The 23,222-nt window shown below is 47.3% G+C and overlaps 1 protein-coding gene across 1 annotated transcript in view; it reads left to right on the top strand.

Moving 5' to 3' along the window:
- Window positions 1-12,671, top strand: part of FGF5 (fibroblast growth factor 5) — a 29,067-nt gene extending 16,396 nt beyond the window's left edge. Inside the window, exon 3 of the mRNA XM_035113459.3 lies at window positions 12,227-12,671. Within this exon, the coding sequence (XP_034969350.2) occupies window positions 12,227-12,580 (354 nt within the window). The 3' untranslated portion in view covers window positions 12,581-12,671. The remainder of the gene's footprint in view (window positions 1-12,226) is intronic.
- Window positions 12,672-23,222: the final 10,551 nt, after the last annotated feature.

Below are 23,222 nucleotides of genomic sequence, written 5' to 3'. Positions count from 1 at the left end.
GCTCCCTGCTTATGAAAATTCAGAAGAATGAAGTCCCCCCCTGACCTTAAATTCCTCATCCCAGCCCAGCATAATTTTTGACCCAGCATGCTGGGATAGCTCAGTTGGTAGAGCGTGAAGCTCTTAATCTCAGAGTCATGGGTTCGAGTCCCACGTTGGGGGAACAATAGGATTCCTGACCTTGACTAGGTGACCCTCCACCAACCACGTATGGCGGCAGCCCATCAAGGATTTTGCTCAATATCCCAAGCTTCCCAAGCTGTGTTGCGCCAACTCTACTCCAAGGGTTCAGTTTTCAAAGCCCTAGCACAGGGGTGGCCAAGTCCCAAGAGACTGTGATCTACTCACAGTTAAAACCTGGTGGTGATCTACCCCCTTTTTGGGGTTCATGTCAAAATTGTTGAGCTCTTTTTAGGAAGGAGGAAGGCCCGTTTTTTAGGGGTTCAGGTCAAAGTTGTAGGGGGGAGGAAAGCCCCGTTTCTTTGGGGTTGAGCTTTTCTGCAGGGGGGCCAGTGATCTACCAGTGATCTACCACAGACGTCCAGTGATCTACCGGTAGATCACGATCTACCTGTTGGACGTGTCTGCCCTATCAAATCACTGAAGTTCCATTGCCTCTTACTGGATCCATATAGGCACACAGCAAAACTACTTCTACTTCTTTTGCCAAATCCTACTGGCCCAGGAGACAACCTTCAACAGGCAAGCCTGCAAACAGGGTCTTCTGCAACCCTGGCTAGGATTCATCATAGATAGGGTAATGCAGGGGTGGGAAGCCTCAGTCTCATGGGCCAAAGAGGCCATCCAGGCTTCTGTTTCTGGCCCCTGGGAATCTCCCCAGGCCACACCCTTCACTAGCCTTGCTTCACAGCCTCCTGGAGTGGTTTTGCCTGGCTGGAATGTGCCCACCCTTCCTCTCACTTGCCTGGATAGAGGACAGAAAGTGGTGTTATAAGGAAAACTGCTCCCTTTCCTTATGGGGTATTCTAGAGACCTTATAAAGTCCTTAAGTGGGTTCCCTATCGGTAGGAGAAATAACAGAGGCCAACCAGAGTCCATTGAGTAGCAAAGCGGCTAGTAAGCCTGATCTTTCTTCAAGGAACTGTTGCAACAGGGTCCCCACTCACCACACGCAGGAGGGAGGAGAACCCTGAACAATGGTGCGCAAGCCCTTGTATAGATTTTTGAAATTGCCCACCCTGTAGCCCAAGACCACCCTCCTAAAACATCATACATACATCACAGGAGGTGGTCTACAGCATAGGAGGTGGTCTACAGCACCAATCCTGTCTCCCAGGAGACCTGATAATGGTCACTGATTGCATTACCTGGGCAGTCTGGCCATTCTTTTGTGATAGTTAATGCTTTAGTTCCTGAATCCAGCTCATAGGCTCACCCTATTCATACACAAATACGCCCCTGGCACAGGATTTGCAAGCAAAAAGACATGGGGAAGGCTTTCCCCATTTGCCTCCCTTACTGCAGAGGAATATTTGAGGAGAGTCAAAATGGCTTCAGGATTGCTTTCAGACACATGGTTCATATATTTAGATATGTGTGCATTTATGAATATTTATTCTATATTTGTGACCTTGAATTTCTTACTGTATAACAGTACTTTATGAGCATGCGTAGAAACTAGCTTACGGAATATGGTAAAATGTACACTAATTTCCCACCTGGCATGCGGCCCCTGGGAGGTTACCCAGAAGAGAATGTGGCCCCTGCGGAATTCCCCACCCCTGCTGTACTGGAAGAGTCCCTCTCAAGTGCTGCCTTGGCAGATGCCCATACAAAGATGGTGGCCTGCCTTTGGCGTGGTGGTCCACAAGTTGAGCTGTCCAACCCCCCCCCCCTTTCCCCACCGATGTGAAATCGTCTTGTTATTTCATGTTATGAAATCCTGACATGATTCAGCGGCTACCGAAATTAAATAAGCCCCCTTCCTTGGCTTCCGGCTAATTGATGTGGTGGTTCCAGACCAGATGACCTGGTTTCAGACAGGTCACCCTGAAAGGTCAAGACCCGCAATTCTTCAGCCAAATCAGCACAAGAAATTAGTCGAAACCCGAGCCGAATGTCTAAAGTTCACTGGGCTAAACAATGCCGATAATGTAAAAACAGCATCTGTTGTTCTTTCCTGCTTTGGCAGGGCGCGTTTATTTTGTGGGATAATGAGTTCGAGGAGGCGCAAGGAAGTGCTGCGCCTGTCACTCAGGGAAGCTCTTTGATTTTAACGGCGTTTTGATTACTTCTAGCTGAACAAGAGATAAAATCAAGTCCCACTCTTGTTTTTGGGTTGCAGGTGGGGGGTGCGGGAGGGGAAGGAAGCGGAAGCAATTCTGTGGGCTGTAATCGGTTTCCCCTTCTGTATCTGAGGCCTGGCCTTCCATTTCAAGTGGTAATCTAATTAAATTATAAAGCAGTTTGTTTTATTTTTTTTAAATAAGGAAACTGGATTCAGGAGCCACATTAATCCTGGCAATTATCAGCTTCCCAAGCAGATGGCTCACATTTTTTGTTCTTAAAGGAGCAACTCCTGTTATAATGTTCCAGGCTAAAACCCGATGCCCACATACATGCGGAGCAAGTTGCAGGGAAGCCAAGGACATTTTTTCCCCTGAGTAAATATGCATTGGGTCAAACTCAACACCGTCCTGCCCAGCGGCTTTTCCTTTTGTAAGGTTCTGTTCTCAGCAGAAGCTTTACCGTTTGAGGAAAATATGTATCTCGAAGAGGACATTTCTTTCTCTTCTTTTACAAATGTAACATCCACAGGGCAGTTAAGGGTTCGCTCAGTGTGCTCGGTTCTAGCAAACCATTCCCACCCATATACTGTATAAGATAATAATCTGTGGGGTTTAACAATGCAACGCTGAACTCAATTGTCATGCTCGTAAGGGAATACCCATTAGCAAGGAGGAGGCTGCCTTGCTGATGTTCCCAACTTGTACAAAAGCAAAATTGACAAGAGGCATCTTCAGTGCAGCATCCCGTTTTAATCATTCTTTCCTCATTGATTGCAAAGGCAGCTGAGCAAAATTAATGCCCTGTGAGACAAAGGATTTGCTCTTCTGGTTGACACAGATCTTGGCAGGAAACAGGAGCTGCTTCAGTAGCCTCAGACAAGATCGCATCGATACTTTTTCATCCTTTTGTACTAGCCCGGATGGCCAGACATAGATTAGAAAGAAGAAATGACCTTCAGAAGAGACATCTGTTGTATTGGATGTACCCCACTGTTAATACTCTCTCGGGATCCATCCGTCAAACAAGTATAATGTTAGAAATCCCAGAAGTCTCTCTCTCTCTCACTCACTCACTCACTCTCTCATGTCTAGGAAAAATCTAGGCAAAATCTAGACACCCCCTCCTGCCATCAAATAGCTGAAGTTAGATAGAGAAGGAAAGTGATAAAGAGAAGCAACCATGTTTTTGTATGCTCCAGTGGCGTAGCAGCATTTGCTGCTGCCCGGAGCACACATGCACATGGCGGGCAGGGCATGGAGAGTGAACAGAACCCACCGCACCAGCCAGGTCCTTGCCACCGACACCTGTGGGTGGGGGCCGGGCATGGGCATAGCCAGGATTTCTGTTGAAGGGGCAGGTTTCATGTTGGGTAGGGGGGGCAGAACCTCAGTTAAGTATTTATATTGATTTACTTGGCTACACCCATGGGGCCGGGTGCAGAGGGTTCAGAGAGCCCACCATGCCTGTCCGGCCATCACCACCAGAACCAAGTGGGGCTGTAAGGAGGAGTGTGGCCAGCTGACATGGCCCTTGGTATGTGAATTACCCCCTGATGCTGACTGGGCAGCCATTCAGCAATTGGGCTGGCGATGTGGTGGCGAGGCCAGGGAGGGCTCCGGGACCCAGAGACCCCTGGTGGCAGCCAGGGCAGGACTGCATGGGGGTTCCTGGTTTGTGCCCCCTCAAAATCATTCACCCAGGGCTAAGGCTCCTCCCTGCCCCTCCCTATGCCTCTGGTGTGCCCTACGGTCATGTTTGAACTACAGTGGAACCTCGGTTTACGAACGCAATCCGTTCCACGGAGGCATTTGCTCCCCGAAGGCACGCTTTTGCGCGTGCACAAAGCGCCAATAGAGCACTTCTGCGCATGCACGAGCTGCGCAGAAGCGATCTGCGCATCCAACGCCGCAGAACCCGGATGTAAACACTTCCGGGTCTGCGGCGTTTGTAAACGGAGGCGTTCATAAACAGAGGTAGTTGTAAACCGAGGTTCCACTGTATCTATTAGGTTGTGCATGTATAGGAGAATGAGGTTTGGGTGTTGCCTACCCCAAAGATAAGAGCTCTCCAAGGTGTGTAACAATCTGTAGAACATCTCCTCTGTGTTGTGTTTGTCATATTACCGTCACCCTGAGGTCCAATGGCGGTTTACACCAACTTAAAATACAGTTAAAAACTTACAATTTAAAAGACACAATCACAAAAACAACAACAATGTGGCTCCTGAAAATATAGAGCTGTGTCCTCAGCATTTGATGAAAACTGCATAATGAAATTGCCAGACACATTTCTTCTGGGAATGTCGAGGGTGGCAGGAGAAGATATATTGATTATTAATATCCTTCCTAACTCACGCTAGCAAGTTCCTTTATATAGCAAAGTCACATGCCCCTTCTTACACAGCAGAAACTGGTTGCAGACTCGTGTGAGCCTCTTAAGACAATAAAAAAATTCAATCTGGCTTGCCCAGATTGAGATATGTTCTATTATTTCTGGTAAGAACCCTTTGATCCCTCCTAAAAGAATAAAGACACAACAGTCTTATTCATAAGTAACAAAAAGTAGTTTTACTCATGATCAGGCAGACCACAGTGTGATCCCCGAAGGCAGGCTTTAGGCTTAAAGTTATAAACATGTAGAAACAGGTTTACCCCATATGGGAGATAACCTAGGGAGACTGCTGGCTGGCAGCTAGCAGTACAGTCCAGGTGAATCAGGAAGTTTGCAGGACGAAAAAGAAGATCAAAGAGAGGGAGGTGGTTGCATGACTTGGCCTTTTACCAGGTCTGGAAAGGTCACACCCACCTACTAGTCATATGCAAGGAAGGATGCTCCAGGCCAGGAGGAACAGGAAGTTTTGACTGATTGGACCAAACATTCCCTTGCATGTCCACTCTAGCAAAACAAGGAATGTTGTATTTGACTGCTCCCAGTGGAGTACATCCCACGTTTATACGGGGAGGGAGTTCTACAATTTGGGGGCCGCCAAAGAACATGCCTTCTCCTGCCGCCCCCTTGCCCATCTTCTGAAATAATACTAATACTAATACTAATAATTTAATAATAATAATAATAATAATAATAATAATAATAATAATAATAATAATATCCCACCCATCTGGCTGGGTTTCCCCAGCCACTCTGGGCGGCTTCCAACAAAATATTAAAATACAATAGTCCATCAAACATTAAAAGCTTCTCTAAACAGGGCTGTCTTCAGATGTCTTCTAAAAGTCTGGTAGTTGTTGTTCTCTTTGACATCTAGAGGGACGGCGTTCCACAAGGCGGGTGCCACTACCGAGAAGGCCCTCTGCCTGGTTCCCTGTAACTTGGCTTCTCATAGTGAGGGAACCGCCAGAAGGCCCTCAGCGCTGGACCTCAGTGTCCTCAGTGTCCAGGCAGAACGATGGGGGTGGAGACACTTCTTCAGGGATACTGGACCGAGGCCGTGGCAGAGGCAGCAAGAGGGTCCTCTTTGCCAATCTTAGCAACCGGGGTGGGTCTGTAGGGAAGGGGGCAGTCTCTCAGATATGTGGGACCTGAGTTGTTTAGGTTTTAAATGCTAACGTGAGCACCTTGATTTGGTCCTGGAAATGAACTGGTTGCTGGGTTTTTTCTCCCAAAAATGGGGTTATATTTGATCTCAATGAAACCCTGGCCAGTAATCTGGTCGCTGCATGTTTGACCAGTTGATGTTGCCAAATAGTATTCAAGGGCAGTCCCATTGCACTAATCTAGTCTGGGATTTACCAGTGCATGGTGACCAAGTCATTTCTGTACGAAAGGGTGCTCAAGAGCAGGAGTGGAGAATGTTTTACCAGCCCAAGGGCCACACTGTCTCCTGAGCAACCTTCCAGGGGCCACGTGCTGTTCCTGGCCAGGGAAAGAGGCAAGAAGTGGGTGGAGCAAGAGTTCTGGCACTTACATTAGTACACTAGTCTACATTCTAGCTATGCAAATATCAGTGGTTTCTACACAAACACACCCCTCTTTATCCTGAGGGCAAAGGACAAGATGGTGCAGTCCCCATTCTGTGCACAAAATCTAGATAGACTAGTAGTTGACTCTTACTTCGGCACTGGTGATGGGCAGGGTATAAATAATAAATTACTACTACTACTACTACTACTACTACTACTACAGGGTAGCAGAGTCCTCCAGTGTGGTGTAGTGGTTCGGAGTGGTAGACTCGTAATCTGGTGAACTGGGTTCACGTCTCCGCTCCTCCACATGCAGCTGCTGGGTAACCTTGGGCTAGTCACACTTCTCTGAAGTCTCTCAGCCCCACTCACCTCACAGAGTGTTTGTTGTGGGGGAGGAAGGGAAAGGAGAATATTAGCCGCTTTGAGACTCCTTCGGGTAGTGATAAAGTGGGATATCAAATCCAAACTCCTCCTCCCTTCTTCTTCTTCTTCTTCTTCTTCTTCTTCTTCTTCTTCTTCTTCTTCTTCTTCTTCTTCTTCTTCCTCCTCCTCCTCCTCCTCCTCCTCCTCCCTTCCCTTCTTCTTCTTCTTCTTCTTCTTCTTCTTCTTCTTCTTCTTCTTCTTCTTCTTCTTCTTCTTCTTCTTCTTCTTCTTCCACCACTAGCACACATTTCTAGCCACTTAGAACTTACCGCCTGAGGCAAGAACTTGCAACACTCTGCCTCTTGGAAGGGCCAGGCTTGTGGTGAGGCCTGGGGAGAATCACAAGGGCCCAACAGAGAAGCCTGGAGGGCAGCCTCTGAGGTTCTCCATGCCTAATATGGAGAGTGGGATCCCCAAAGCCAACCAGCTCCAGTCCATTTTTCAACCCTAGAGATTCCATGGGACATCACAAAATCCAAGATCCCCAGAGTACTGGGGCAGGGAGCGAAGAGGCAGATTGTCACAGGACAAGACCTCATTGTAATCAGAGAAGTAGAGGAAGGCCATTCAGCTGCTAACCTCTCCATTACTCTCTCCTCCTCTCCCTTAATGAGTAGACCCTTGACATCAGGACCCTCTCCCATCTAACCAGATCTATTGATGGATGAGACACACATTTCCGTGCCAAAACAATCCAAACTCCTTTGGGAGGCAATCATGTGGAATTGTGTTCTCAGATTTATAGCGAGCAAGTCAGCAACGGGAATTCATTGTAACGCTATCATCTTTCAGCTCCGCTATATTGTTAAGTAGCTGCTTAGCTGAATCTCTCTCCTTTTCTGGTGGGGAAGAACAAGAGGAAAAGGGAGTATAAATGGTTCTTCTTTTCTCATGCAACCCATTGCGATGGAAATTTTGAAAGTGCTTCATTAAAACCATTGTTTCCCTTTCTCTCCAGCAAAAGGTTAAAAGGAGATGAAAGGTTATCAGGAAAGTTGTTTTTTTATAAGACTCTCTGAAGGGAAATGCTTTTATTATTTATTCTGTGTATTTATATTCCACCTTATCCTCCATTGGGCATAAGGAGGCATATCTGTGTTTCCGCAGCCCATGTTAGCCTTACAACAACCTTGCGAGGTGGGGTGGGCTGAGAGACACTGAACTAGTCCAAGGTCAGCCAGCGAACGTCCTGGGCGCATCTGAATTCATTACAGTCAAATCAGGCCCCCTAAATCAGACCTTTCATATGCACAAGCAAATATCAAATGCCGCTGTTTAACAAAAAAATATAACTTCTGTCCGTGTGCCCATTGTTTCAGACATCAAATTAAGAGATTGGCATTCTGGATAACATCACTTTGATCACTGGACTTGGGCATTTTGCAGCACCCCCCCCCTCCACATACCCCAAGGCCTGCTGGACACTTGATGCTGAATTTTGTAAAGATTGTATGGCATACATCCATTGACTTTTCCCCAGGATCTTGAACAGAGTGGCCACATGCTCTCTTTTACAGAGGGCAGTCCTATTTGAGTAAACCAGGCACCCCCAAACTTCAGCCCTCCAGGTGTTCTGGACTACAATTCCCATCTTCCCCCGACCACTGGTCCTGTTAGCTAGGGATCATGGGAGTTGTAGGCCAAAACATCTGGAGGGCCGCAGTTTGGGGAAGCCTGGAGTAAACCCTCTGCTTAAAGAACTGCCTGGTCCAAGTCTGCTTGAAAGATAAAGAACTTTAAGGCTGAGTAAAGCACAATGAAGATGTTGATTACCCCTCCCAGAGTTACAATTCACAGCACCCATAACAAACCACGGTTCCCAGTATTCTTTGGGGAGAAGTCACGAGCTTTAAGGAAGGAGAGCAGGGGTGGTGGTGGTCTTCAACTTGCCCATCACAGGTCACCTGACCACAGTCTTCCCCATTACAGTATTTTATATTGTTCCACACTCCACCAGGAGCTCCATACACACTGCCCAGGCTTGCACCCCAGGAAGGTCACTTTGGTGCTGCTAATGCAGCGGTTTGACTTCACCCCCGGAGGCACACCCCATTGTCTGTTGAGGCAGAGGGAAGCCAACAACTCCTAGCAAGAATCATAGAATCATAGTTGGAAGAGACCACAAGGGCCATCCAGTCCAACCCCCTGCCAAGCAGGAAACACCATCAAAGCATCCTTGACATATGGCTGTCAAGCCTCTGCTTAAAGATCTCCAAAGAAGGAGACTCCACCATACTCCTTGGCAGCAAATTCCACTGCTGAACAGCTCTTATTGTCAGGAAGTTCTTCCTAATGTTTAGGTGGAATCTTCTTTCTTGTAGTTTGAATCCATTGCTCCATGTCCACTTCTCTGGAGCAGCAGAAAACAACCTTTCTCCCTCCTCTATATGACATCCTTTTATATATTTGAACATGGCTATCATATCACCCCTTAACCTTCTCTTCTCCAGGCTAAACATACCCAGCTCCCTAAGCCGTTCCTCATAAGGCATTGTTTCTAGGCCTTTGACCATTTTGGTTGCCCTCCTTTGGACATGTTCCAACTTGTCAGTTTCCTTCTTGAACTGTGGTGCCCAGAACTGGACACAGTACTCTAGGTGAGGTCTGAGCAGAGCAGAATACAGTGGTACTATTACTTCCCTTGATCTAGATGCTATACTCCTATTGATGCAGCCCAGAATTGCATTGGCTTTTTTAGCTGCTGCATCACACTGTTGACTCATGTCAAATTTGTGGTCTACCAAGACTCCTAGATCCTTTTCACATGTACTGCTCTCAAGCCAGGTGTCACCCATCCTGTATTTGTGCCTTTCGCCCCCCCCCAAGAGTGTAGTACTTTGCATTTCTCCCTGTTAAAATTCATCTTGTTTGCTTTGGCCCAGTTGTCTAATCTGTTAAGGTCATTTTGAAGTATGACCCTGTCCTCTGGGGTATTAGCCACCCCTCCCAATTTGGTGTCATCTGCAAACTTGCTCAGGATGCCCTCAAGCCCATCATCCAAGTCATGGATATAGATGTTGAATAAGACTGGGCCCAAGACAGAACCCTGTGGCACCCCACTAGTCACTACTCTCCAGGATGAGGAGGAGCCATTGATGAGCACCCTTTGGGTCTGGTCAGCCAGCCAGTTACAAATCCACTGAATGGTAGCATTGTCTAGCCCGCATTTTACCAGCATCTTTACAAGAATATCATGGGGCACCTTGTCAAAGGCCTTGCTGAAATCAAGATAGGCTATATCCACAGCATTCCCTTCATCTACCAGGCTTGTAATTCTGTCAAAAAATGAGATCAGATTAGTCTGACATGACCTATTTTTCAGAAACCCATGCTGACTTTTAGTGATCACAGCGTTCCTTTCTAGGTGCTCACAGACCGTTTGCTTAATGATCTGCTCTAGAATCTTTCCTGGTATTGATGTCAGGCTGCAGGGCCGTCTCAAGCACGTCGGGCACCCGGGCGCCGTGGTGCGGAGATCGCTCCGGCGCACCTGCCCCCGCTCCATTTCTTCCTGCGGCTGGTGGGCAGGCGCAGCACGCAGCACGGTTTCCCCTCCCGGGCTGGCGCCTGTCAGGCTGTCTTGGCGGCAGGCTGACTGGGCGGCAAGAGCTGCATACCACCCATCCTTTCTAAATCTGTATATATACAATGATTAGCATTTGCAGATTGTATGCAAAACCATGGCCTCCTTTTCCAATTACCAGACCTTTAGAAGGCATCTTAAGGCAGCCCTGTTTAGGGAAGCTTTTAATGTTTGATGGATTTCTGTATTTTAATATTTTGTTGGAAGCCGCCCAGAGTGGCTGGGGGAACCCGGCCAGATGGGCGGGGTATAAATAATATATTATTATTATTATTATTATTATTATTATTATTATTATTTTGAGGAAATGCTTAAGTGGCTATCCTAGCACCATATGAAAGTGGGGCTGGTGTTGTACTCTCAGTGGCCAGAGGTGATAAGATAAAAACAACAACAAACCAACAGATTTACCAACCCTTCAGGGCTTTTCCATCTCACAGTAGCCTGTGGGATCAGGCCAAAGGCTCATCTGCTTCCATATAATTCCCCATCTATGGACCAGCCAGAGGTGCCTCTGGGAATCTCACCAATAAAGCATGAAGGCAAGACCACATCCTTTTTTTATTTCCCCCTATGGCTTGTCACTGGGTATACAGAGCCCTGTGGATGGGCTCCAAAAGTACTCACCATCCATAAATCAAAGCTAATTACACACACACACACACACACACACACACACACACACAAGCTGGCCCTGCCACACGTTGCAGTGGCTCATCCCTGTGACTGCCCCCACCCTGTCCTGATCCATGACCTATTCTGCCCCCCCGGCTCATCCCTGTGAATCCCCCAACTCCCTCTCCCCCCCCAACCCCCACCCAGGCGAGTCAGTACCTCCATTCGGCCTAGTCTGTAAAGGCTTCGGCCTAGTGGGCGAGATTATGGCAATATTTGCCATCTGTTCCTTTGATGTCCACTTGGGGGTGGTATATTTTGCCTTTTTTATAGAGAAAATCATGTTTTTAGGTGTGTTAGGGGTGGGATCTTAACACTCTAAGGTTCTGCAAACAGTCTCATATTGGCAAGGAACGCTGTTTCCAAATTTGAGCGGAATCGGTCAAGCGGTTTCCAAGAAAAGTGGACTATAACAAACAAGGCCCTTCTACTATCTATCATCTATCTATCTATCTATCTATCTATCTATCTATCCTTAGCATCTCTCTCAGGTTATAGTTAAGTTGCACATTATTTCCCCCCTCCATGCATCTTAATAGTTCAAGACACGCAAATAAAATGAATGATTATGTGTCACAGTGGCCAGCTCCCTTCCATTAGAAAACAAAATGCTCCAATCCATTGTATTCTCACACAGGATAAAATTGGCTTTACTGGTGACTTGAAGCATCAATATGGGGGACGTGTGCACTCTATATGCCCTTTATGGTTAGTTAAGTGACTGTTTCTTACCTTGCATTATGCTAGTCATGCAAAAAGAGAAGGCGTTTCTGCAGCCTCATGAGAAATTTCAGGGAGCTAATCGGGAAGTGTGGACAAGAGAGAGTCTAATGAATAATTTGAAAATGCGGGGAACACGTCTAAAGTAATAATAATGATGATGATAAAATACCGTGTTTCTCCAAAAATAAGACACCATCTTATATTTATTTTTCCTCAAAAAAACACATGGTGGCTTATTTTCAGGGGATGCCTTATTTTTTAAATAAGTATGGTACAGTTTAACCTACAAGGTTATTTCTTAACCTACAAGGTTAAACTGCCTATCACTATGGCTTATTTTCGGAGAAACACGGTAATAGTACTTGCTGGGGTTGATGAGAGTTGTGGCTATGCAACATCTGGAGAGCCAAAGATTCTCCGCACCCTGTCTAGATCAATAAAATGGGCTTAGAAGTCAGGTTGCCGTTTATTGGTGTTTAAATCGTATTGTGCATTTATGTGCTGTGATCCACTTTGAGACCTTCAGGCGAAGGTTCGATAAGAGAAATAAGAAATAGTAATTGTAGGCCAACACAGGTACAGTGACAACGCTTTTATAAAGCCAGCATTTGCTGCTATTGTTGTTTTCCCCCCCTTTCTAATTCCCTAGGCCAAATTCACAGACGACTGCAAGTTCAGGGAGCGGTTTCAAGAAAACAGCTACAACACCTACGCCTCAGCAGTTTACAGGACTGAGAAGACGGGCAGAGAATGGTACGTGGCCTTGAACAAACGGGGCAAGGCGAAAAGAGGGTGCAGCCCTCGGGTGAAACCCCAGCATATCTCAACGCATTTCCTCCCGAGGTTCAGGCAAGCAGAACAGCCGGAACTGGCTTTCACTGTCGCCGTTCCTGAGAAGAGGAAACCACCTGTCGCTATCCCAGCAAAGCCAAAGGTCCCGTTGCCGATTCCTCGGAAGAACTCGCCCCCGGTCAAATATAGACTCAAGTTTCGCTTTGGATAGTTAATGGCCCATCTCTCTTCCACCGAGGAATGCCGTTTCTTTCTTTCTCAGGAGCTGTTGCTGCTTGTACGCGACACCACAGGGCAGAAGAGCGGACGGGATTCTGCTCTGCGTTTCACTGCGCCGGGAGGTCCTTTTGGAAAGAGTCGTGTTCGTTTGGGTCCCTAGCGCCCGAGTTTAATTCACTTTTTTTCCAGTATAGCTACAAATGAAGTGGAATTCTCCAAGTGCTCTAAGGCGTAGGGTGCCGAAGATGAGCGGAAAGGTTGTTTGGGCAGGGGTGGGGTGGGGATGCCTTAATTTTCAGTCTCATCTCTCTGCTTTCCAACTGCTGAGCATGGATTGCGCTTAAAACGGCTGTTCAAAACTGGCAGGCGCTACTGCTGCGGTAATGTGTTTTCCTGCCTCGGCAGGGATTGGACTGTATGACCTTTGAGGTCCTTCCAAAACCCATGGTTCTGTGACTGCTGCAAGATGTGAAAGATTACCTCATATTTGGAGTCTTTTTTTAAAACTCCTGATAATTGATTTCTTACTGTGATCTTTTCTTGTGAGAAGGGGGAGGAAATCGCTCCTGTCATTTCCATGGCCCCCCCCCATCACCTTTTTCTGCACTTTTAAGATTTCCCCACCCCAGACATACCTCAGACAAACAAAAGGTGGAGTCACCCAACTGGTTTATCTCATGATTTTGATTTTAAAAACGCCATTAACTTTGGAATCCAGCAGGGGGGAAATAGTGGCACAGCAGATTTGAAAAAGTGATGCAACAAAAAAACCCGAAAAGGTTCTATATGAACCCACAAGGCCAAGGCTTGTGGTTTTAAAATTTGCACCGTGTTTTGTATACACCTGTTCTCTCCTGGAAGTCCTCTGTAGTCGAGTAGCCTTTTTTTTTTTTTTTTAAGACAAAAGCAAAATTTAAAACCAAATTGGAGTTTCCAGTTCTTCAGTCAGAACAGCCAATGAATTTCAAAGGAAACCAAGAGAGTTGACTAGCAACATTTCATGAATGGGGTGAGATTGCTCATTCCTACTTCATATTCACCATGGGCTCCTGCTACTCCAGATTACCATTTTGTTATTAAGCATTCATCCTAACTTGCTTGGCCAGTGGATATAGGTCTTCCTGTTAGTCATTCATTCATCCCAAACCTTTCAATGTCAACCCCCCCCCCCATCACTTTCCTAACAGCAAAAGGTCATTTTGCAAAAAAGTGGGTTTCTTGTGCCAGGATAACAGAGGTTCCGGCCCGGCCCATTGATGAGGCAAGGTGAGGAACCTGGCCTCGAGCAGCAGAAGTCTAGAGGCGGCACCCAGCTCACCTCCTCCACCCATCCGCCCCATATCCAGCGCTGTGGTGCAAAACTCCCTCCATCCCCCCCCCCGCTTCCCAGAGTTGTCAACCTTTTTTTAGGGAGGACGGCACTGCCGGCAGGGCTGGGGGAGGCAGGCAGTGGCTGGAGGGCAGCTCCTCCGGAGGGGAAGAGGCTGGACCATAGCTGCCAAGTACCCAGAAACCCCCGTTTTTACTTACCTTTTCCCGGTGGTCCCCCGTATCACTTCGTCTCCCGTTTTTCTCCGTTATTTTCTCCTGATGGCAGCCATTGTTTTTCTGATTTGCCCTTCTATGGGCACAAAAAAATGGCCGCCGGCGGCTTCAAAAGTCGCATCTACGCATGACCGGAATTGCGTAGACGCGACTTCCGGTGTCGGCGGCGGCCATTTTTGGTGCCCATAGATGGGCGGGGCGACACCGGAAGTTGCGTCAATGCACTTCCGGTCATGCGTAGAAGCTACTTTTGAAGCCGCCGGCGGCCATTTTTTGTGTCCATAGAAGGGCAAAGCGACACCGGAAGTTACGTTGACGCGACTTCTGGTGTCACACGGCTGCCGGTCCCGGATTCTGCAGTCCAGGACTTGGAAGGTAAGGGCTGGACACGGCACCTCCCGGCTCAGCTTCGTGCCACAGTGGCCACAGCAGACGGAGGCTCCGGGTGGGGCGCTGCTTCGGCAGCATGGCGGAGGTGGGCGAGGACGGGAGGCGCTATGTCCAGCCTCCACCTCTCCCCTGGTGCCCTCCAGAACTTGGCGCCCCAGCACCCCGCGCCACTAGCTTCTATGGGTAAGATGCCCCTGATCAGCAGGGTGTGCAAGATCGCTCTGAGATCTCATGAGATCTCACAGAGTGCATGAGACCTTGTGAGGTTTCAGCAAAAGCCAGCGCCCCCCATGCCACACAGGTAAGAGAGGCACCAGCAGTGGGGCACCAGCACACCCCTGCATTGTGGGGGTTGGACCCTGGCAATTCTACGATCCCCCTTTCGCCTCAAGCGGTGAAATGGGACATACCACCCTTGCAGAGGACTTTAGTCTGCTTCAATTGTGCAAACCTAAATTTCCGGTGTGCACTTGAAACCTTAACCCTTTCTGCGAAAGAATCTGGAGGAGACCTGAATGAATTGGGTGCTGTTGCTTTGGTTTGGTAGCATATTTCCTCAGATCACCTGATTGGAAAACCTCATTGTTCCTGGTAGGTCAGATGATCACCGATGTACGGTGCTCCAAATCACATGCCCACGACTTCCTCACGCCTCTCACCATCCTGGGGGAAAGAGTGGAAAGCCGAGGCTCCACATTGTGTTGAAATTTGTTCCCAGAAAGTAACGAGTGGACAACGCCAGAGAGTCCCCCTCCCAAATAAATATGTACAACTTTCCTAAAAGAGGACAGGCCAGCCATTGCTCCCCAAAGTTCCCCATGCGTGAGCCCAGCGGAATTTTGGGCAGTGCTCATAATGTGAAGAGGGTAGAAACATTGTTGTGTGACTCCATCCTTACTTCTGTGTTGTTGTTGTTGTTGTTATTGTGTTGTTTTATTTTTATTTTTTAAAAAACAAGCATTGATTCCACTCTTTGTAGAATTTAGTTCGTGTTTCCTTTTTTCCTCCCTAAAGAAAATAACAGTACCTACCTTTGGGTTCCATGCCACCGCATAGATTTCTGTCTGTCCAGATCTTTTGCTCTCTGTGTTTACTCTCCCCCTCCCCACCCTACGGGGAGGCAAATGAGGGGATCAAGATCGAGGAAGGAAAGCTCTTCCGTTCCAAATGACCCTGATTCCATTCCCCCTCCCCGCTGCTCCTTGGACAGCTGGAAGGACAAGTCTTATTCTGTCCATCAACCTCATCGCTTCAATGACTGCGTTTAAAATACCTCTGCCATGAGCCTCTGGAATTCCTGCTATTATAGGTCCATAGAGACTAGGCTGCTTTAGAGGAGAGAGATGGAGGAAGGCGAAACCCACCCCAAAGGTGGATCAGATAACAACCGCTGCTGTCTCCTCCTCTTAACAAGTGTTTTACCCAGCGTGAAAAAACACTCCCCTGAGACTCCTTTTCCAAAGGTGAATAGTCCCTGTTGCTCTTCCCGCTCTCCTTGCAACTATTTAAAGGCTGATCATGTGTCACATAGGAACAGACCACCTCTGAAGATAAATTGGGCTGCTCTTGACACCCAGACAGATCGAACACACACACACACACACACACACACAGCCGTGTGATCTGTTGCTGCAACTGCAACTTTAAGTTGAGAACCATCTCTGTCAAATAGGGATTTCCCTCCAGTGAGACTGACTCATAATGATCTGGTCACAGTTTCTTTGTTTTCCTGATCAAGGGTAGGACCGTAATCATAGCTGCCAAGTATTCCCTTTTCACCGGGAAACTCCCTTTTTTCCTACCGTTTCCCGGCGGTCTCCTGTATTGGTTATTATCCCGTTATTCTCCCTTAAATCCGCTCCTGCCGGCGGCCATTTTTCTGGTGCTGCTTTGCCCTTCTATGGGCACCAGAAAATGGCGGCGCCGGAAGTCATTTCTATGCGTGTCCAGAAACGCATAGACACAACTTCTGGTGACGCTTTGCCCTTCTATGGGCACCAGAAAATGGCGCCGGCGCCGCAAGTCGCTTTTACACGTTTCCGGTCATGCGTAGAAGCAACTTCCGGCGCCAGCACCACCATTTTCTGGTGCCCATAGAAGGGCCAAGCGCCACCAGAAGTTGCGTCTACCGATCCCGGATTTTTCTGTCCAGGACTTGGCAGGTATGGACCGTATACAAGTCTGCACTTTGGCAAAGAAGGATAAAACTTGACGCAGCAGTACGGAACCAGTTCTGCAGCAAGACAATCTGCATTATGTGACATGCATACCTTATGCAAATCTCTCCCCACTTCCCATGGTTTATTCTGCTTTGTGAGGAAGGGGTCTTAATATGTTTTTTTCTGGACTCCTGTTGGTCATCATGGCGAAGAGCACTGAAGCAAAGCTGGACTCTCTGGCCAGTGGGAACCATAGCTCTTCAAGCCCCTCCAGCTCTTGAGATTTTAACAGGTGTTTCCCGCACACTTGTAAACCTATCATTCCATCCGTAAGAAGCAGAAACCTGAGTGCAGGCTGAGAGCAGGATTTGGTTCCCTGTCCTGCTCAATCCTAGCCTGGGACTGGTGTAAACAGTTCCAGCTCCGATGGGAGAGTCACTTTACTGCCTTTACACCAAGGGCTCAAGGGAAGGAATATTCAACCCTGCGAAGCGTACTTCTGCCAGCTTCCCAAATACACTCCGTAGGATGCTGATATGCCTTTGAATCACCTGCTGCAGCAGAACGTAGCATAAGAAGAAGAGCCTGCAGGATCAGGCCAATGGCCCATCAAGTTCAGCATCCTGTTCTCACAGGAGCTAACCAGGTGCCTGCAGAAAAGCTGCAAGCAGTGCCTGAGCACAAGAGCCCTCTCCCCTCCTGTGGTTCCCAACAGATAGTATTCAGAAGCAACCTTAAATACTCCTCTATTTGCATTATGAAGGGCAACCTTTTCGTGCCCTTTTCCAGCTCCATTTTTAGGAGAGGAGACCAGAGCTGTCAGGAGATAAGCAGGAAGTAAGGCCACTCTTTCCCTACCGAGTTCCACCATCTGCCCCCTCCCATAGCTGCCAAGTTTTCCCTTTTCTCGCGAGGAAGCCTATTCAGCATAAGGGAAAATCCCTGTAAAAAAGGGATAACTTGGCAGCTATGCCCCCTCCTGCACCTGCAGTGCAACGTGCAAAGAGAAGGGAGATAATTAAGGTGTCTGGAAGAGAATTGGGCAGCGGGAGCAGTCAGCGGCTGCCTCCCCCCCCCCCCTGCTGTACTGAGAAAATTCAGATGCATCGCATTCTCTAGACTGCAACCTGGCAAACCAATTTTGAGTCCTTGGAGGTTAGAAGGGAAAGGATGAGACCCAGTGGGAGAAGGTGGGACACCTACAGCTTTCCAATATGTAATTGAAGGTGAAGTGATTTGATTTTATTCTTTCTCCTAAAGAAGAACAGAACAGCCAGTGGAAATGCCCAACTCTACTTAGATACAACTAAGTGCAGTGCCGCTTAGGACCAATTCACTCTTTCATATGCCCTGTGATTTCTAGTCATGGGTCTGATAGGTTTGTGGGTTTTTTTGTTCATTGCTGAATTGGAACAAACGCCAGTCAGTTTTTCTGTGGACTGACGTTTAATTCAGACAAACAAAAGTATGGGCGGTCCCTTAGTGACTAGACTCTATAACAATAACACAGTGGTACCTTGGTTCTCAAACTTAATCCATTCTGGAAGTCCGCTCCAAAACCAAAGCGTTCCAAAACGAAGGAGCGCTTTCCCATAGAAAGTAATCCAAAACAGATTAATCCGGTCCAGACTTTCAAAAGCAACCCCTAAAAATTCAATTTAACATGAATTTTACTATCTAATGAGACCATTGATCCATAAAATGAAACCAATAATCAATGTACTGTACTATAAAATAAATAAGAATGTATTGTAGATGTTAAAAATGAAAATTATTATTTTTTCTTCCCTTTCCTGATGATAGTCATTGTTTGGATGGTTTTTGTTTTTTTTATCCATTTCCGCAGTCACACAATCAATCAATCAGTAGCTGAACTGGGTTCCACACAGCCACAAAAACGAATTAACCGAAAAAGCCTCAAAAACAAAAACGCAAAATTAATAGCAGAAACAAAAGCGCCAAACTTAATCCATTCCGGAAGTCCATTTGACTTCCAAAATGTTTGAAAACCAAGGTGCAGCTTCTGATTGGTGCAGGCACAATAGCCAACAGGTGCATCAGACGTTCGGCTTCTGAAAAACATTAGGAAACCGGAACATTTACTTCTGGGTTTTCAATGTTTGGGAACCAAGGTGTTTGAGTACCAAGGCGTTTGAGAACCAAAGTACCACTGTACGAAAGGATTGACAGGAAGACCACCTGGATGATGTCATCAGGAAGGGACAGCATTGTTTGTGAGTTATCATAAAGCACTTGGAAAAGCCAGGCATTTTAGTAAACGAAAAGAAAAGAAAGCTGAGACAGACCTGCCTCTTCCGAGCACCTTTTTTTACAAGAAGGCATTTGGAAATAAGACATAGGCTGTCATAGTGCACATGCACAGCATGCATAAGATTCAGGTTCAATCCTTGACATTTCCAGGTAGGACTGAGAGAGACCCATCTGAAACCCTAGATGGCCTCTGAGCTGGATGGACCAATGACCTGGCTCCATATAAGGCAGCTTCTTAACTCATTAATTGGATACAGGGCTCTATAGTAAGGTTACCAGATTTTTTTTTCAATGAATCCGGGGACTAAATAAACAAATACTACATGTTGGGGACATTGATGCTGCAGCGATGGTGGTGGCAGAGGGGCGGCCGCTGCCTTGACCTCAACCGCCATGTTTCCCCTTCCTCCGAGGCTTCTGTCTCCTTTCTCCATGAGCCTGGGCAGCCCCTGAGTTGTTGATTCTTTGGTGGTGGTAGTGGGGAAGCTGTGTGCGGTGAGTCAGGCATGGAAGGCGGAGAAGGAGGGCCGAGAGTGGCAGCAGCGGTGAGGCTTGGGCAGCGCGATGTCTCCCTTCCCATCGGAGCAGCCCCAATCCCATTCCTACTTGTGTGCAAGCAGGAGGGGGTGGGGATCCCTCAGCTGGGAAGGGAGGCTTCACACTGCCTTTCAGCGCAGCCCCATCCCAACTTCTACTTGCGTGAAGCAGGAGGGAGTAGGGATCTCTCAGGCAGCGCAATGCCTCCCTTCCCAGCGGAGCAGCCCCAATCCCATTCCTGCTTGTGTGTAGGCAGGAGGGGGCGGGGATCCCTCAGTTGGGAAGGAAGGGTTCCCGTTGCCTAACTGAGAGATCACTGCCCCCTCCTGCTTGCACACAAGCTCTGATAGGCAGCGTGAAGCCTCCCTTCACAGCTGAGAGATCCCCGTCCCGCTCCTGCTTGCATGCAAGTAGGAGTTGGGAGGCTGCTCTGATAGGCAGCATGAAGCCTCCCTGCACAGCTGCATCTTAGAGCCCCTGGAAGCTGCATCTTAGAGCCCCTGCACCACCATCATATGGGGACTTCTGAGCAGCTCCTGAAGCCAGCTGGAGCAATAATAATAATAATAATAATAATAATAATAATAATAATAATAATAATATATTTATACCCTGCCCATCTGGCCGGGTTCCCCCAGCCACTCTGGGCGGCTTCCAACAAAACATTAAAATACAGAAATCAAACATTAAAATCTTCCCTAAACAGGGCTGCCTTGAGATGCCTTCTAAAGGTCTGGTAATTGTTGTTCTCTTTGACCTCTGGTGGGAGGGCATTCCACAGGATGGGTGCCACTACCGAGAAGGCCCTCTGCCTGGTTCCCTGTAACTTGGCTTCTCGTAGCGAGGAAACCGCCAGAAGACCCTCGGCGCTGGATCTCAGTGTCCGGGCAGAACGATGGGGGTGGAGATGCTCCTTCAGGTATACTGGACCGAGGCCGTTTAGGGCTTTAAAGGTCAACACTTTAAAGCTAAATGCTCTGGGCTGCTGAGACTTCCGCTGCTGCGTTTCCCAGGGACATTAGATGAAATCCGGGGACATTCCGGGGATGGAAATTGTCCGGGGACTTATTCGCAAATCTGTCCCCGGGAAACGGAGACGTCTGGTAATAGTCTACTGGTATAGTCTCCTCCAGTGGCAACTGCATGCTTCTTGCAATGCCTGCTTTTGCACCAGGGTCAGGGATCTAGGTTCAAGTCCTCACATCACACCTCCCTTGAGTCAAGACCTACAGTATACGTTCTCCCCTCTCTTCTTTCCTTTTGGAAGTTAGATCATCCTCGTGCCACACATTCAGCCCCAACTGGAATTTATGCTCAGTTGCATGAAAGAGAAAGCAATTTTGCTGCGACTTAGCACAAGTAGGATTCATGAACCTGCCTGGAGGTCAACATGGAAGCAATTGAGGGTGTGGCCTGCATTTGCTTGGCAATAGCATCATGTTTCATCCCTCGCCTCCTAGGCCTTGTGCAAAACCAGGACTAATATGCAAGGTTAGGGCTGTGGCTGAGAAAGGAGGCTGCAAATGTCCCACAGTGTCCAGTGTCTCCTTGATTGATGAGGATAAGTATTAGAGAGCAATGCATAGATCAGGGGTCAGCAAACTTTTTCATCAGGGGGCCGGTCCACTGTCCCTCAGACCCTGTGGTGGGCCGGACTATATTTTGAAGAGAAAAAAAATGAACGAATTCCTATGCCCACAAATAATCCTGAGATGCATTTTAAATAAAAGGACACATTCTACTCATGTAAAAACATGCTGATTCCCGGACCGTCCGTGAGCCGGATTTAGAAGGCGATTGGGCTGCATCCGGTCCCCGGGCCTTAGTTTGGGAACCCCTGGCATAGATCTTGAAACTGTGATTTTAACTTTGTTCATGGAAGGTACGTAAGTGTCATGTTTGGAGAGACATCCTAAACTTGGCAAAGTCCCATATTATACTAAAAGGTCTTTTGAAATGTCAGTAGAAGAAAACCGTCTAATGCTTTCAAAATAATAACAAATGTGAGATCTGCTTAATAATCAAAGGAAACGATGCTCAAGAGCAATACACCTCTTCATACCAGGTGGTTGAACAGATGACACAACGATGGCTTTCTTGCATTCATGTCTTGGCTGTGAGCATTGCAGAGGCATCTGTTTGGCGGCTTCTGCAGGAAAGAGAATCCTGGGCGCAATGGATGTTATTTGAGCCGAACCCTTTTGCTGTCTTGCAAGGAAAGTTGTTCCATGGACAGCTATTAATTTGTGTGGATTTTTATCATGTATTTATAACCCCTAACACTGCGTATGGAGAAAATGCGATTTATTTCATTTTCAGCAAGGCATTTTGGGCAATAAGCAGCGGTGCCGGTATCTGAAAGGCCTTTTCCAAAACCCATGGTGAATCTGTGCAGCTTCTACATGTCAGTGGTGAAACCATTTTATACAGACGTTCGAAGTAAATAATTATGCATAAAACCTCACTGTGTTGTATAGGTAAAATGAATATCAGAAAATGGAACCAATCACCAAGTAAGCCTTAACAAATTTCTTTTTTTAAAAAAAGAGTGGTTTGCAATTGGGATGATCAGCTTCTGAATAACCAGTCCTTTAACAGCAGTTTGATCTGCAGTGAGTGAAACATTTAACTCTGTGCCATTGAAAGCTTCATCAGCTGAATTTGGCAGATCAGACCTTTGCTAAGGCAAAGGGCAGGAGTGTGACGGACTCTCCCTGTCCCCTGACCAACCAGCAATCGCGTTTGCAATAATGGAACATACGCTTTAATATTGTTACTAATATCTTTCAGTTGCATATTGGCAATAGCAAAAAGCCATGTGATCCATTTAGACTATTGCAAATGACAATGATGCCATAATAAAGTGCACACCTATGCTGGCTTGTAAACGACATGGTATGGTTGTGGCCCTTTTCTTTTTTTAATTACTACAAGACAATTGTGCTTCCAATATGTGTTTACAGTTGTTGTTGTTGCTGTTGTTTAACACCTGCGTGTGCAAGTCACACATCTTAACCCCTGCAAGTGGGCAGAGTATTGAGCTTTCCACAGGTGGACATTGGCTCCAGTTCAGGGCGGGTTTTCCCAGGGAAAGTGGCAGGGCAAAGGGAAAACTGCTCGGACCTGTGCTTTCCAGGTGCAGGATAAGCAAAGAGTGGGTGATCTCTTAGTCTATCACCCTATCACTTTCCCTAGGGAATCTCAGGGACAGATTCTAGTCCCTCTCTTTCAAAACAAAGTGTGAAAAATATATGTATTATTATTATTATTATTATTATTATCATTATCATTATCATTATCATTATCATTATCATTATTATAAAAAGGTTTGTGGAAACACTAGTTGAGGGGTGGGCAATAGAGAACATCATTGCACACTAGTTTGAAAACATGACCAGCGGTGTACAGATGAAATGCATACCGTGTTTCCCCTTTTTTAAGACGTAGCCATAAAGTAAGCCATGGCAGGATTTTTAAACATTTGTGAAATATAAGACATACCCTGAAAATAAGACATACCTCCATGCCGTGTGGAGCGAGACCGCCGAGGGCCCCAGCCAGCCAGCGGGATTCAGAACGCCGGCTGCAGCAGCAGGAGGCCTGCCGGCTTGGTGCCTGGAGCCAGCTGCTGCTGCAGCGGCGAGCGCGCAGAGCGCCCGAGCCAGCGGTCTTGCCTCCGCCCGGCCGAGGAGGCCTGCCGCCCAGAACCGGTGGCTGCAGCGTGGAGCGTGC

This window comes from Zootoca vivipara, chromosome Z1, assembly GCF_965207765.1.
Source record: "Zootoca vivipara chromosome Z1, rZooViv2.hap1.1, whole genome shotgun sequence".
NCBI classification, from domain to species: Eukaryota; Metazoa; Chordata; class Lepidosauria; order Squamata; family Lacertidae; genus Zootoca; species Zootoca vivipara.
The sequence above is the reverse complement of the archived record's forward strand: the minus strand, read 5'-3'. Positions and strand labels throughout refer to the sequence as shown.